The sequence below is a fragment of the Haplochromis burtoni genome, unplaced genomic scaffold, assembly GCF_018398535.1.
Source record: "Haplochromis burtoni strain Fernald_Lab_line unplaced genomic scaffold, NCSU_Asbu1 Contig_410, whole genome shotgun sequence".
NCBI lineage: Eukaryota > Metazoa > Chordata > Actinopteri > Cichliformes > Cichlidae > Haplochromis > Haplochromis burtoni.
Window position 1 is genome coordinate 435,497 of NW_024582771.1, and position 16,895 is coordinate 452,391.

The following is a 16,895-nucleotide window of genomic DNA, read 5'->3' on the forward strand; positions in this document are numbered from 1 at the left end:
TCCAGATGTCCTCCTGATGCAGCAAGGAAAGAAAAAGCAGTCGTGCATTGAAGATTTTGGTCCAGGCTCTACAGCCTACATTCATCAACTATGCTACCACTGAGTGAAAATAGAGAAAATCCTGGACTCAACCATTTTCACCAGATAATCCTCCTTTCTGACTTACAGAATGATAAAACTTTACTAACCTGACTTCATTTTCATTCAGTATGGCCTGAAACTATGACCATAAATGCATCAGCTGTCTTCTAAAGTCCCAGAGAAAAAAGGTAGAAGCTACACCCACACTTTATGCTATTGATCTGTCCTGCCCTCATTTTTTTTTACTGTAAACAGCAGAACTAGTCTGTATTAGCTTTCATCTGTGTTTTGCTAGCAGACAATAAAATGATGACCCATTACAACTGCATGTGCCATTTGTCACATTGGGTCAGTTAAATAAACTGACATATGTCATTGTTTTTTAGATTTCCTCACAAGTTGCCTTTACATGCAACATTCAAGCGCAGGTAATGAGCAGTGATGGCCGCGTGGTTACGGCGCTGGACTGGAAGCTCAGTGAGGGAATGTAGGTCCAAATCAATGGACCTGCATGGAGACAACCATGTGACTTTGTAACCAATCAAATGTGCAAGCTGTTTCAAAAGTATGTTAATTATTATACTGTATTTATTAATTATATTATTGTAATCACCAATATATTTTTTATGTTTCTGTATGTTTCTTGTTATTTTTGATTAAGATGATAATTTGAGTAAGTTATTTGTAATAACTGTAACTGTAATGTAAGTAAGTTATTTACTTACATTCGTGAACAGAAAAGTTTGTTTTAGTGGTCCAGTGTACCGGCTGAAGTTTAATTTAATATGAGATGTTTTAACCGAAGCAGCACAGTCTTGAGTTTTGGTGCTGGGGCTAAAGTTGTAATAACTGTCACTGTCCTTTAAAATGCTGAAGAGTTTGCAGTTCTTTTATTATCCAGTAGAAAAAGAGCGCTTCTACCGATTCCAGTGTTGCCTAAGATTAGTTTTGATGTCTCTTTCTATGTTTCTTAAGATGGAAAGAGACTGTTTGCGTCTTTGAACGATGAAATGGATTTCAAAATGCTCCTCCTTAAAATCCCACCAATGTTCATTTTAGAGTTTGTTTATAGGAGATAAGAGAAGGTGTGCACAGTAGAGCTGGGCTCAAACATGACCTAATTCATTGCTCATTACAAGAAGAAACACTATAGAGTTGAGAAAAAATTAGATTTTCAAAGTAGAAAAATATCCTTTTTATCTTCTACCTGTGAGGAAAATCTGCTGTGATAACGCCTCCAGCTTTGATCAGCTCTCCGTTCACGTGTGGGCGGGCTGAGAGAGCAAACTGCTGACAGCATGTTCCAATGAGCTAAACATTTGCACACAACACGCGCTGTTCACACAGATGCACACAAACACACGTCCCACACATACTCCTACAAAGTTACAGAAAAACAGCGATTAATGCACCAAAGTGAATGACAAACGTAGCACGGCGCTGTTGTCCACCAGCAGGTGAGTCACTGTGGTCAAAGTCTCTGTACAGTTCGTCACAGGGTTAAACAGCCATCTGCCTCTGAAGGCTCGAGGACACTGCGATTTCACTTCAGTGTGCGACGTCGATCTAAAAACCTGTAGGACGTTACGTTTGATGGATACAGAATTGGAAACTAGACGTTTGATGATATTACACATCATTATCCAAATGAGCTACGTCTTAATCAGCATGTCTCACGCTGCGTTTTGATTGGGTCGTTAGTAGATATAACCACGACCAAAGATATCATCACAATCTTTTCAGGCTGTATTTGTAGATGCCTGAACTTAAAGCCAAAGATCTTTTTGACAAGTATGGCTGTTGGTGCACTACTTGCTTAAGGTTGCACCACTGGTCTGGACTTTTACTCGGTCACTGCAGCACCTTCTTTCTTTTTTCAGCCATTCTGTTGCAGATTTGCTGCTGTGCTTGTGATCATTGTGCTGTTGCATGACTCAATTTTGGCCACGTTTTGACTGTCAGACAGATGGCCTCTCATGTGACTTTGGTATACAGAAGAGTTCATGTTTGCCTCAAAAACTGCAAGTCCAGATCATCACCCCTCCAAGGTCTAGCACAGTATTGCACATTGTCTGTGCAAAAGGGTTAGGTGGTTTGTTTAAATGCAGCTTTGCAAACCTAAGCTGTGCTGTGAAAAAGGTGAGATTCAGGTGGAGACAATGCAAAGAGACAAGTGAAAAAATTCACTGCAGAAATCAGTGGAAATGATTTAGTTGGTGGTGTCACAATACATGCAAAAACTAAAGCAAAGAAGCAAAAGGAAGCAGCTGTGATGGCCGAGTGGTTAAGGCGTTGGACTTGAAATCCAATGGGATCTTCCCGCGCAGGTTCAAATCCTGCTCACAGCGAAGCGCTTCTTTTTGGCACCATGTCCAGATTAACCCACATACACATGAGGTAGTGGGAAGCTGTGGTTCAGACACAGTATGTGTTGTCTTGTCACATCAACTAAGAAATCTAAAATCTAACTGGCCCCAAATAAAAATGTGTTGTCAAATCAGAATAACCATTTGAGGCTTCCTTGTGGGAACAAAGGGGTGAAGATACAGTGTTTCCTCCTCAGTAAATTATTTTAAATAGTTAAAAATGCAATGAAAACTTTTGGTATTATTAGATGTAAAACTACCAGTTTTCACATTTTGAAAAAAAAGTGCACCACTGTGTCTTGATGTGTGCTCAATCATCCAGGTAAATAAATCCAAGACCATCTATGTAAAAGACCATCTCTGAACTGATGAGGGGGCCTAAGGGTACATCTTTCACCATCTTGCAGCTGTGAACTCTGTGAATGGTACTCATGGCTATTGATCAATGGTCATGACAGTTTGCATATTAATAATCAAGCAACGGACCTCCCAGCCCATTGTTCATTCAGTGGGCTGGTTTCAGTCATTGTGCAACTGTACTGTTTATAAGATTGGGGAAACCTGCAGTCAGCTGAGACTGAAGAAGTCACTTGGATGAGCGATGAAACGTTTCTCCCACTGCAAACGCTACATCCAGATGAACAGAATCAACTTTTTGGGATGTGCACCACTGTGATTAACTTTGTGGTTCTCCAACTGTGGGGCGAGACCCACTGTGGGTGAGACATGGAGTCACTGCAGGTTACGGAGAACCAGGTGAAAAATATGAAAATATAAAGTTGAATTAATTTTTTAAGGAAAATAAACTGTAGCAGTTTCTTGATGCTATTGCTCTGACATTTGTTCAAATAAGACTCATGACAGAAACAATAAAAACTGGGTTTTGGGGCATTAACATTTTGTGGCTTCTGCAGTAAAAGTAATGTCTTTACTTTTACCCCCTAAAAGAATTAAACACACACAGTTACAGTTGTATCCAGACTGCTCTGTGTTAGCTTCATTAGTCAAGTCAAGTGGCTTTATTATCATTCCAACCATGTGCAGCGGTACAGCACACAGTGAAACAATACAACGTTCCTCCAAGACCATGGTCCTACATATGACATATAACAAACAATCAACACAGGACTAGATAAAGTGCAAGTGTGCAAAAATTGCAAAAAATCAAAACAAAGAGAGTGCAACACCAGAGACAACAGAGCGATACAGACACAACAGTGCAACAGAAATGTGCAAAACATTGAGTATTGTGCAAAAAGTCACTTGGTGTCTGAAGGTATATGTGTGTGTCAGTCCAGTACCTCACAGTTCTTTGGTTTGGGAATTTTCTGACTGGTTCTTGATCTCATCCTTCTCACTCGAATTTAAGAAATCCTGGTGAGTACACCAAGCGTCAAATCTCCATTAAAAACGATAAACACATCTACAAAATCTGGATAAAATGCTTTTGGACCCTTTCTGCATATTTTCACTGATGATATTGAGGCAGTCAAGAAGAGCAGAAAGCACAAAGACAGTTTAAAATCTTTATCTAAAGTTTAATAAATAGCAGCAAGCTGACTGCATTTTTCCAAATGTATTGTGCTGGCTTTCAAACCCATTTTTCCATTTTGTCTAATTAAAAACATTGCAGCTAAGTGTTTGCGATTTCACCACAGATCCATGTCAGATACCATTTTCTTCCCCACGCAGCGAGAACAGGCTGCAAAGCTTCTCTCCGGCCTAAATTTAGTTCAGTACGTCGTCTCATCTCATCGCACTCAGGGAACAAACGTCTGCTTTCAAATCAACAAGCTGATGATCATTATTTGGAAACGAGTGATGAAATTATTGCCTGAAACATACGGTGATGTGCAATGAAACTCAAACGAGAGACAATAACAGTGGCAGCAGTAATCTATGGCAGCCTGTTGCCTGCTTCCAATGGGCCTCGCTTCAGCTTTTAATGCCCTCGCCTGCTGACTCGCTGTCACTTCATCAGTTTGAATGATTAGGCGGTGCTTATCTCTCACTGTGAGCCGTGTTTGTTGGCTCACAGTTGGAGAATCGCTTAATTGTTTTGTTAGTTTATCGAGGCCCAAGTGTAGTCAGAGAAATGAGTGGGTTAAATCTAATGCTGCTGTCAGTGTAAGAAAGAAATATATCATTTTTTTCTGTAGATTAGACTTTTTTTATAAACCATCTGGCTAAAGTGTGCAGGGCGTCTTTATCTTTGGGCCACATTTGGTCTTAACTGGGGCCGGCTTGGGTCCTGACTTAACCCTGCTTGTTTTGCACTGTAGTTAGACATCCTCACCTGCTGTCAATCAGCTGATGCTCCCTGTTATTCCCCATCAGACTGTCTCATTCTCATTACAGTCGAGTTTTCCACCGTTTTCCTCGTGTTTCCGTTTTCTCTCTGTGTATTTTTTGCGTCCTGTTAGTCCCAGTCGCATTCCTTGCGATGTTTATGTCAGATTTTTGGCCCTTTTGACTTTTTGACATTAGCCTGGATTAAAGAGTAGGATTTAGTGCTTTTCCTCTGACTGCCTGGTCCTGTGTTTGAGTCCTCTCTGGGGTCATTGCACAGGGTAAGTCCGGCTGCTTTAACTCAGCCACAGGTCTGTACTACAAAGCAGGATTATCCAGGTGATTTCGGGGTTAACCCTGGGTGTTCGCTGTTATGGAGACGGTTTATTTCTTGCTATGTCATACTTACATCGCCATGGTTACTTATGCTGCAGATATAATCTCTGGAGCAGTGTTGTTGTGCTCTAGATTAAAGATCAGGTAAGAAATCACCGCCTACTGACCAATCAGATCTCTGGAAAATATCATCACCATTCCTTGTAGATGTCTCTGATCACTGTGCACAGATAACAGGAGAGCCTAAAGTTTTATTCTATAAGCATCTAAAATCTTTGTCTTCCCCTGAAGCACGTCTTTAATACATACACAACCTTTTTGTAGCAACTATGTTATTGTTCTTGTTCCCTTAAAATATGATCCTAAATTCTATCAAACTGGCATGTTGTCTCAGCCTACATTTCTGTGTCTATACAAATCAAATTGTAACAAAGTTGGGACTCTGTGTAAAATCTAAATGAAAGCAGAATGCGATTGAACCCAACTGCTCAGGGGTCCTGTTTGTTCTGTTTGTTTCACGCTGCACCAAATGTTTTCAGCTGGTTTAGCATCGTTTTGTTGATGCAAAACCTTCGACTAAAACACGTGTCGTTTGGATGGGAGCATATTGTGATGTAAAACCTGCACATACCTTTCAACACTGATGGTGCCTTTCCAGATGTGCAAGCTGCCAGTTCCATAAGTACTAATGACCTCCAATACCAGCTGATAACAAGCCAAATGCTCCCTCTCCTCTTAATTCCAGAAGCAGTGGCATCCATGTTTTTCGAACAGAATTTCACATTTTGTGACTTCCACTTTGCCTCAGTCTAGAGTCCAAGCCTCTGTTCTTGGACTCCACTGACTGTCAGGGTCTCTCAGTTTCCTGCTCTTCAGCCAACACACATGTTTCTGATTTGCTCATGACCTGCCAGTACTTAAGCACCCGCTCGAGCAGCCATTCTCTGCCAGATTGTTGTGGTGATCAGTCATGCTTGTGTGCTTCCTAACGTTGCCTTTTTTCTGCCTTGCAGTCTCGTGTTCGGTTGGCTGAAGACCTCCTCTTGTGTTTAGTACTCACCTGCTGTCTCAGGCTGGTTTGCTTCTCTAAGGAAAGGATTAATCTTCACTTACCTGCCAGAATAACTCAACAACCTTTACTTAAATCCCTGGAATTCTCGCTGCATCTCATCTCATTGCATTTTGTATTTACTCGGGTTATTGTTGTCAAATAACAACATTTGTCTGATCATTTGAACCACGCATGTGTGACAAAAAAAACACGTAAGAAATCCAGAAGGGGGCAAATACTTTTTCGCAGCACTGTCAGCCTGAAGTTAATCACATTTGCTATTTTTATTTTATAATTTACTATTAAAAGTGCAATTTAAAAATAAAAATTCTGGATTTTGCAATAAAAATATCAGTGACTATCTTATTCTGTCACTGCCCCACTGGGGATCAAAACTCAGCTGCGGCACTGTCCTTCCAAGCTGCAGAGAAGATGGGACCCCTAACGCTTGCAGAGTTATGGCCACACTTTACCCGCTGAGCATCCCTGCAATTAAGTTAAATGGGCGCACAAACCATATTGCTAATGGTTTCACAAAGCCCAAGCCCCAGAGAAGTGTGGCGATTGAAGAATCCATCAGTGAAATTGCGCACTGACATGCCCCACTAAGTTTGACTGCACTTATCCAAAATGCATCCAATATACAAATATAGCCAAACACACGCAACGTCATGACACAGAGCCGTAGCCGACAGCAGCTGTTTGTCGCATGTCGGAGAATCATAATCCTCGCTAAAAGCAGGACAATCAAATCATTTCTCCAACGAGACTTTGCAGCCAACAAATGACAGTTTGTTAATTTGACTGAAAAGGCAACAGAAGGGGATTTTTTTTTACAGCCAAATGGCAGTTTATTTTTACTGAAATGCCCCCAAAAAGTTCATCTGTATCCAGACAAAAAACAGATACAAATCCAGATTAACAAAGCAATTTCATTGCAGTCTGCGCTCAGAGGGTCCTCACAGCGTGCTGTAATAAACGAGCTGAAATGAAGCGGCTTTGCATCTAGAAAGTTCTTGACATGTTCTTGATTTTTTTTCCTCTTTAATCAACTCACTGATGTTTTTATTTCAAGGTGAACTCCGATGCAGCTGAAAACTACCCTGCTGGTTTTGTTGTCTCTCTGTTTCTGAGCTTTTTGTGCATCTTTTGACATAATTGTGCTTCCCATTATTTCTCTTCTCTGACTTTTACTTTGCCTCGCTTGATCTCCTGAAACTGCTGTAAAATATCTCAAAATAACCTCCTCCCTGTGGAGGAATATAGGTGACAGCTGAGTGCCTTAATTATGGGGACAGAAAAAGGTGAATAAGCTGCGAGTGCTGCTCCACGGGGCTGTGCTCATTTGCAGATTCAGGACTTTATTTAGGGGTCTACAATACGGTGCAGTACTCAGTGTCATGTGTGACTATTGATCTGTGTAATAAAAACAGATGTCATCGATATGAAACCCACCGGTTTATAAATTTCATGGTCCTGGATTCTTTTGGGATTTATTGAGTTTTTATTCCTGTTTTGATTTTTAATGTTTTGTGTGTCTCCAGCCTTTCCCTCCCTCCATCTTCTCCTTGTGTTTATCATATCTTCCTGTTTTATTTTGGAATTGTTTTTCCTTGTGCGTCCCTCCCTGGCTTTCACTTCTTGTCTAATTGGGTCATCTTCTCCACCACCTTCACTCCACACCATAAAAAACCCTCATTAGGCTAAAACAGTCATTTAAATAAAAATATTTAAAAGGAACAAAAAATCCAGCATCATCATTATGAGTTGGGCAAGAGAAATAACCCAAAGCGAGATACTCAAGTGTCTTATTCATGACTAATGGGAGGGTGGAGCGAGAGGTGGACCCGTGGATTGGTGCATCAGCAGTATTGGAGGCATTATACTCGGCTAAAGTGGTGAAGAGAGAGCTCCAAACATTCATCCAATCTTAAAAAATGACAGAAAGAGCAAAGCTGTGAATTCAAGTGCTTGAAATGAGTTTCCCTGTCTTTGAGGCAGGCTGACAGGCTGAGGACCTTGGACGCCTGGTGGGAGCTAAGAGAAGAACTACTCCATTATGTTGGAAGGAGCCAGTTGAGGTTTCTTGAGCACACAACAATAGGGAGGAGACTTTGGAGCAAGCCCAGAACCTGCTCTCGAGATCAGGCCTTGGGGGCCACGAGGGACTGTTCAGCGCTGCTGGGGAGAAGGGCGTCTGGAATATCCTCCTTAGCCTGCTGCTTTGGATAAGTTGATGATAACGGATCGATAGATGGATGTTGGATTCAGTAAGATTTGAAACTAATGACTAAGAACATAACAACAGTCCACATAACATCCAGTCCACCATGCAGTCACCAGCACCTTTCAGAAAAGGGTCTGTGCTCTCACCATGATTTGGAAGGTAGACAAATGTGTGCGCGGAGCCTCGTGTTCACCCAACCGATGATGAAAAATACGACGTGAACCCTCACATATGGGTGGATGCGTAATGGCTGTTCATGTTTGAACCAAACTGTGAGGGAGGAATCGGCTCTGCCAAACTAGCCGCTGCTGCCAGTCATGTGGAAATGTTCCCGCAGAGTTCAGCAGCAGTGTTTTCTGAACTCTCTCACCTTTTAATGCACATAAAGGCTTTATAAGAGACTTAAAGGAAAACGGGAAATCTCAGAAAAACATTCAACTTCCTTTTAAATTAAATTTGATGTTTCTGTAAAACTGTAAACAGAAAAGACTTGGTAATCCCATGTGATTACTTCCTCTTTTCCCCCTCCCCATTTACTTGTTTGAGTGACAGTTTGCTTATACATCCAGCTGTCTAGAAGCTCACCGTCTCAGAAGAACAGAGAAACTCAAACACTGCTGAATTACTGAGCGCACAGCAGTCGCACGACACGAGTCTCCCTCCTGCTGCGCGCTCACAGAGCTCCATTGTAAGCGGAGACGTTTGCCATTTGAGAAAAAGATCCCACCTTCTGTTTCTAAAATGACAGCTGGCATTAAAGTACAGCTCATTGTTGGATACTGTGGAAGCATTAGCTGAGTGCATTGTGGTCCGAAAATAGTGGGATTTGTGGGGACTAATGATGTTCTGGAGGCATTTATTTTTCGTAGAGGGCACGCTTTGATGCACAAAAAAGGCCAACGGGTCATTAATGAAAGTGGAAAAGGCTTTGCGCACTTTGAATAACTGCTGGATTTAATACCGTGGCCATCATGGAGTAATCTGCAGCATTTACCGAGGATTATCATGTGCAGAACAATGCCAGTGTAATCCTAAAAGGCTGACCTGTTGGTCAGACCACTGTAATTATGATTATCGGAGCTCATATCCTGATGAGACATTAATACTCACACGAGTAAACAGAAAGTGAACATTTTTGGCTGCACGTTGGGACTTCTTAGACACAGAAAGTGGAAAAAGGAGCAAACTGAAAACTTCATTGACACTTTTGAGTCACAATCGCCTCTGTCCTTCCTCACAAGTGTTTATTTTTTTGGTGATGAACGGAGGTGATGGTGTCGCAGTTGGCCGTGGCAGCAGCTCTATTCCTGTAACTCCTTCTTCTTGTAACATCTTCATTTTTGGCAGCAGAGGATCTCGTCTTTGGTTTCTTTAATTGATTAACATGCCTGAGATGCACCGCGTTGCCATGATTGCATTGTTCACATTTTTGTTGCTTGATCAGCAGTTGGGTTTGGCTCATCCTGTGTTACAGCTATAAACGCTGATAGGAGCCCAGAAATGAATGAGCAAAAATAGCAAACAAACAAATCAAGCAGAAAGGGTTCTCCGGAGAGTCTGAACCACGGAGACAGAGAGGGAGCATACACCTGAGACTCTCTGCAGACATCCACCAACTGAAGATGACAATAATTAAAGCTGAAAACAACAATCACCAGGGCAGATATGTGAATGTCCTGACTGATGTCATGTGGTTAAATAGCAACTGCACCAATTTGGCTTTTTACACCAGCTCCTAAACCTCAGGAAGACTTTTTGTCATCAGTCTGACAGGAACATTAAACCTGCACGCAGACATCTCGCTCTTCTGTCATTCAGACACACGGATCTTAACAAAATCTAATCCAACACATCTGTTTTTAATTCAGTTTGTTAAATAACCAGTTATAAATACTCTTTAGCTCAGGCTATTTGCATTTGTTGCTATATATCTGTGTTAGCATTGGCACTTCGAACAGATTATTATGGTGATAAGTTTTTATTCATGGGCTTAAAAATGAGCGATTTCCAGTGCTATAAAGATGAATGAAGTTTGCACAACCTGACTTAATCACTCAGAAACCAACTGGACCATAAGGGATGACTAAAGCATTTTTAGCATCATTTAGAGCTGAAGTTTGAGTTTGACTGCAGTTAATAAGATGAGATGATCCCTGACTTTTTAACTGCTCCAGAGGGAGAAACAATCCCAGTGTCTGCATCAGTGCTTCAATTTCCAATCCCAAAATAAGACTGATTCACATCCACCAGGTCACCATGGCCTACTTAGGGTCGGAGCTAGGGTTCGTTGTGTTCTAAGCAAATGCAAATATAATATAGCAGTGCTTTTGCAATATGCTATATTAAATTTAGCAGAGCAAAGGGTCGAAGCCTTTTTTTTTTGATATATCAAAAATCCATTCCTCATAACAGGTTGTCAGTGACCCGCTTGATGTAGAGCCTGTAAAGTCTGTGCACCTTAAGGCGTCGCCACAGCAGAAGTTTGTACTATGAAGCAGGATCTTATCCGGATAACCTCAGGATCAATCCTGAGTTCTCTGTACTAGGAAGGTCACTTCTTACAGATTCAAGATCAACAGGTATGAAATCACTTTTATATTTAATCTTTATTCACACACCGCAGCTGAAAGAATACAAACTTAAACCTTCAGGAGCAGGGTACGCTCAGCGTTTATGTTTAAAATCACTGTTTTCCTTACAGCATGCTGTATGTATCATATAGATTGTTAAGCCATAATTTACTAAAATCAGTGAATGAAGGGCAAACGGTACCGTTGTCGATTGGCAACAGGTAAAAAAAAAAAAATTTTTATATGTGATTGTAATCTGCATTTAAGTCTCTTTTACCCGGTTGGAACTACAGCTACTAGAAGACAGAACAAAAACCTGTTCAATGTAATTCGTTTCACTTTGATGTGCTGACAAACTGAAGCAACTTCCATCACAGGGAGCAGTTACTGTAGACAGAAGAAACTTTTTCTTTAGATTGGTTAGGCGCTGCCAAGCCCCCCTCCTCTCATGTGAATTTGCAGAGTATATAACCAGTTTAAAAACTCAATTCACAGCTTCGGAGGAGAACATGTGGAGCCACTAAAGCCTGGCAGTGGTGGGATTCGAACCCACGCCCCCAAAGAGACTGGAGCCTTAATCCAGCGCCTTAGACCACTCGGCCACACTACCGGTGACTTCCACTTAATTTCCATCTGTTGGTTGGTTAAACCTCAACGAGAAAGCTCTATCCCTGTAACATGCTCTTAATATCCAGGTGTCCAGAAGTTTTTAATTCGTTTTTATTTACACCTTCACGTGGGATTTAGCATATCTAAAAAAGTCTTATAACAGCCCAAAAGGTCTGTCAGTGGTAACAACTGACTATTTCTGAAACTATGCTTGCAGCTAAAATTCAGTCTAACCCCCAAAATAACAAAACCAAGCCAGGACCCACAAACAGGATCCAAAAACAAAGAAAGACCCAAACAAGGATTCAAAACTCAGAGACAGCAGGAAAATCCCCACATAAAGACAGAGAAGCAGCGAAGGACAAAACCAAATCAAAGCTCAAGTTAGCAGAAAACCAAACACTTGAAATCATCACCAAACGCAGAGACTAAAGCAATAAGCGTTATTTTTCCTGTAAATGCTCTTCTTGAACTCACAAATACAGCAGGTGGACTGTGGTAAATTGTACAACATCTCTTCCTAAATGCACTCGCTGTAAGTGATGTAATGCAGTAACTCTAACGGCAAAGCAAAACAAAGCCTGTGTAAGAATTTCATCAGTGGAGTAAAAAAGACCCAAGCTCACTGAATACTGCCACAAATAACTGTCAGCATCATCATCTGTTTCCCACATAAAGTTCAACAATCACAGCTGCTCGACTCACCTTTGCCTTTGCACCTCCTCCTCCTCTTCCTCTTAGACTTTCCTTTCAGGTCTGACCGCTCCATGTTTCTGCTGCAAGTCCCCGGTGCCATTCAGGAGATGTTTTTCCCTTTGTTATTATACTAGTTTGTCCTTCTGCTGCTTCTTCTCTTCTGCTGGTCTGAAACAAATGAATCAGAGTGCAGCTCTGCAGCGGGAAGCCCTGCACAGTGACTGACTTCTCTCTCCCGCTGCCGGCTTTAGGAGGCGGGCGACTGCTGAGGTTGTGACATCACGAGGAGAGAAAGGGCTGTGATTCAGCATCAGTGAGTTTGGTGGCATCAGCTGGTGGTCAGTGGCACATTTTGTAAATCATACAGAGGCGCTGAACTAGTGTCTGAACGCTACAACCAAACATAAGCATCAGAATATTGATGTTAGGGGAGAAAACAGAGGAATATGAGTGTTTCTGAGAAAGATGGAGAACATTTGAAGCATGTGGTCAGAGGATTCAAAGTTATCATTTTCACCAACTAACCTATCATGCATGTCGTTGGACTGTGGAAAGAGAGCAGAGAAACCAGCTGTTTGAGGACTCACGTGAGCTGCTCCGCTGCACTGAACTGTTCCACATATCCTCTGACTGAGGTGCACGTGAGAATGTGGTCAGACTGGACATCAGCCCGTCTCTAACCTGTGTGATGTCAGACTGAGCCAATGTGAGAGAAGCATCTAGTCCAAACAATGTGCTGCTTTTGAGTTTACGCGTCCCACATGCTCTATCCAGACGGCTTCTACACGAATGCTGAAGCAGACTCCCTCCTGCTGTGTGCTTCACATGAGAAAAGGACAATTTTTGAAAATATGCAGACGTGACTCCCCTGAAATTTTCTGGAGTGTGAAAACAGTTTGTTTAAGTAATTTAAGAGTGATGAAAATCTGCAGATTGCTGGTGAATTTCTTGGAGTAGCTCCTCCCACGGTCACTGATGTCAGTGGTCCAGCTCTGGACCCAGGTCTGATACTGTGCCAGCTTTTAGACACAAATTGGGTTTTCTGTGTTTCTGAGCTAGTCCCATGGTTACAGCGCTAAAACATGTTAAATCTCTGGCTTTAAATAAACTATCAGTCTCAGATTTGTAATATAGTTTTCCACATTTACTCAAAAACGTCCAGAAATCATAGAATTAATAGAAAATGATGAATTAATAATAAGCACATACTATAAAATACTAGAGAACACGTGAAATGCCTAAAACAGACCGACCAATGCACAGAACTCTGCAGTGGCCACACATAAATATGGACTGTGCTGCACATGTGACAGTTATGCATACTGCATGCATGCAACAATATAACACTTAATACACACACGCACATATTAAACATTGAAGCTTGAAATGTAGGTTAGCGAGCTGCTCCCGCTGTGTTGTTTCAGAAACAGCAGGAGACAAACTGAACTTCTCGTCGTGCTACACTTTTATCTGCTTTGTGTCTCCTGCTTGAGGTCTGCAGGCTTCAAAACCAACCCTATGGAAGTGAGAAAGAGGCAGAGGATGAAAGATTTTCATGTATGCATAAACTGTATCCTAATTAAAGGGAAAAAAAGGCAAAGAGACAAGGTGTATTTACAATGCTGTGCTGTCTAAAAGATGACAGAGGAGACCTGCCAACGCTGAATTCAAAGCACCGTCAGTATTTCTTATGAGCAGGTTCAGAGGAGCACTTTAAACCCAAATGCAAAAGGATCAAGTGTTAAAACGTTCACGTTCAAACATGTGAAACAATCTCTGGTTCAAGACCAGGGGGTGACACTAAGCAGGAAGGCGTCCTGTGTGAAAATCTGTGATATATCAAATACGTTAAGCTGCCAAAGGTATTCACACTCCCGTCCAAATCATCAAATTCAGGTGTATAAAATCAAGCACCCGGACATGCAGACTGCTCCTACTAACATTTGTGAAAGAACGGCTCGCTCTCAGGAGCTCAGAGGATTACAGCGTGCTACCGTGATAGGACGCCGCCTGTGCAACAAGTCCAGCCATGACATTTCCTCACTTCTAAATGTTCCACAATCAGCTGTTATCAGCATTATAACAAAGTGGAAGCGACTGGGAACCACTGCAACCCCCCCGTAATACTAACATATGCTCAAAAATACATTTCTATTCATGATGATGAATCTAAAAAGACATTTGAAGCTTTCTGCTCTAATTGAAACTCTTTTGCATCATAATGTCTCATTTGCATAATCCCCTCTCATTTCCTGTCCTTTCAACCTTACTTTCAATTAACAATGGCTGTATAATCCCCGTCAATCACTTCCTCAAACTGATAATCTGACTGTGTTACATCTGCATCTACTCATCCCCTCTGCTTTGCTCCTCACCTTCACTTAGCTCTTGCTGCTATCACACTTCATCATTTCAGCCCTCCTCTATAACGAGGTGTTCTTCCTCTTTGTTTATCGCCACGTGTCGAGCTTCTGGGATTCACATTTTCTGTAGCGTTCACCTTGCTGACTCCCGAAGCTCCACTGCTGTGTTTTTATACGACTGTGTACAGTTTCTTCCATCAGTGTGGCTCAGCAGGAGAGGAGGTGAAGGGTTTCTCTCATTTGTATGTAGAAAAGTTGGCGTGACATGACTCACAATCAAATACATTTATGTACTATATGAATGCTGTATTTTCAAACTGATATGTCTGCTTAAAATTTCCCTGTAGCTCCCAGGATCCAGCTTCTTTAAGCACGATCCTGGGAATCCCTTAACCAGGAAGGAAACTCAGGACTTCAAAGCACATATAAAAATACAGCATACGAACCAAAATGAGGCATTGTTAAAGGATACATTTGTACTCTACCTTCTCATCCAAATATGGTAACTTCTGGCTTGAAGCAACAAACTCCAAAGCCGAGGCTTCAAAACACAGAGTTAAAATAAATGGATGATGTCAGTGTCAATCACAGTCCATCTTTAAACTGTCAGCGGATCAGAAACGCCATGAAATGCCTCTGGGACCATATTTAGGCATTTACTTTGAAGTATTACTGAATCTCAACTTATTTTAAGTGGTCACATGAAAACATTGCTGATATAAAGTCAACAGTCAAATGTGAATGTTTTCAAAGGAAAATTTTACTGACTTTGCCCCAGAACATGACTTTAAATGCTTTGTACTCCGTGACGCCCGCAGCATCTGACAGACAAGGAACTGGTAAAGCTGCAGTTGTAACTTCATTCTGGGATCTTTTGTGTTTGGGTGACATGAATCCCATATGCACTGGAAAGCTGTAATAACATTTCTTTAAAGTTTCTGCTTTAAAGGATGCTAATGATGCTCTGTGTCACCCATGACAGTTTTAAAGAGGTTAAATCAGCCAGATTTGCACATCCAAAGACAATCAGGCGATCAATATGTAAGATTTATTCAAATTTATGGTTGTGAGATCTTCTTGAGCGTCGTCAATTCATCATTTTTCATCGCTATTTTCTCTTTCTTAGCAAGAGATAATATATAACACTCTTTGGGGACCAGCCTAGCTGTCAGTGCTTCCAGTCTTTATGCAGACTATAAATTCTGCATTCTGACACGGGAGCTGGAAATAAAGAGAAACCCCCCTCAAAAAAACAAAATAACAAAGTTTATTTTCACACTAATGATCCCACGAGGCTGACGTTACGCAAAGTGGTTGTCACGCTTCATCTAAAGAGACCTGGTATTCAGACAGGGAAAAGGCAGGTGGGTGGAAAACAAGATGAAAACTGTAACAAGGCCTCAAGCGCAGAATGCAGCAGGTTTGTCTAAAAGAAAAAAAAGAGAGAGAATAATAATAATAATAATAATTCAGCATCTAGGACTCTAATTGGAGGAAACAACAATGGACTCTAGAACAAGGAAAAAGGAGAGACCGAGGGAGTCAGTCAGCAGTAACTACATGTTACTCATTAGAGTTTAAAAACGTTTAAAAACATTTAAAAACTTTAGTGATAGAAAGTAATTTGTTACATTACCTGAAGCTAAGTCCATTGTTTAGATACAGTCTATCCTTCATTAATGCTGCTTGTTGTGTTTCATAGTGATGAGCAGCATGAGCGCTTCCTACATATTTAATAAAATACATATTCAATCCTTCCTTTCTGCCTTCCTTTGTTTTCTTGTTTCTCTACCTCTCCTTCTATTGTTCTTCCTTTCTTCCTTTTTGTCTTGTTTCTTCCCTTTCCTTCATTCATTCCCTACGGTCTTCCTAACTTTCCTCCTTTTCCTTCTCTATAAAATTTCTTCTTTCCTTCCTTCCTTTTTAGTCTTGCTTCTTCCTTTTCTTTCCCCTTAATCCGTCTCTATACCCCTCAGGTTCCTTTATTTCTGCCTTTCTTCTTTTCCTGACTTCTATCCATCCGTCATTCTTTTCATGTTTTATTTCTATTTTCCTTCCTTCTTCCTTTCTCTGTACCATTCCTTCTTTTGTTGGTTCCTTTCTTACCATACTTACTTCTGTCCATAATTTCTTCTATTCTTGCTTTTCTATTCTTTTCTTTCTATCAGTTTTCCTTCCATTTGTCCTTCCTTCCTGCCTTTCTTCAACCCCATTCCCTCTCCCTTTCTAGTCATTTACACTGTGTGTGTGTGTGTGTGTGTGTGTGTGTGCGTGTGTGTGTGTGTGTGTGTGTGTGTGTGTGTGTGT

The 16,895-nt window shown here is 41.2% G+C and overlaps 1 protein-coding gene and 2 non-coding genes across 3 annotated transcripts in view; 1 reads left to right on the forward strand and 2 right to left on the reverse strand.

Annotated features, from left to right (window-relative positions):
* The window catches only part of LOC102296365 (adenosine deaminase RNA specific B2 (inactive)), a 39,255-nt gene extending 25,196 nt beyond the window's left edge, over nt 1–14,059 (reverse strand). Inside the window, exon 1 of the mRNA XM_042213046.1 lies at nt 12,235–14,059. Coding sequence (XP_042068980.1) covers nt 12,235–12,325 — 91 coding nt within the window. The 5' untranslated portion in view covers nt 12,326–14,059. The remainder of the gene's footprint in view (nt 1–12,234) is intronic.
* trnas-uga lies at nt 2,348–2,429 on the forward strand. The gene has a single exon. It is a non-coding gene; the product is annotated as a tRNA-Ser (tRNA).
* trnal-aag lies at nt 11,449–11,530 on the reverse strand. Its single transcript has one exon. It is a non-coding gene; the product is annotated as a tRNA-Leu (tRNA).
* Nucleotides 14,060–16,895: the final 2,836 nt, after the last annotated feature.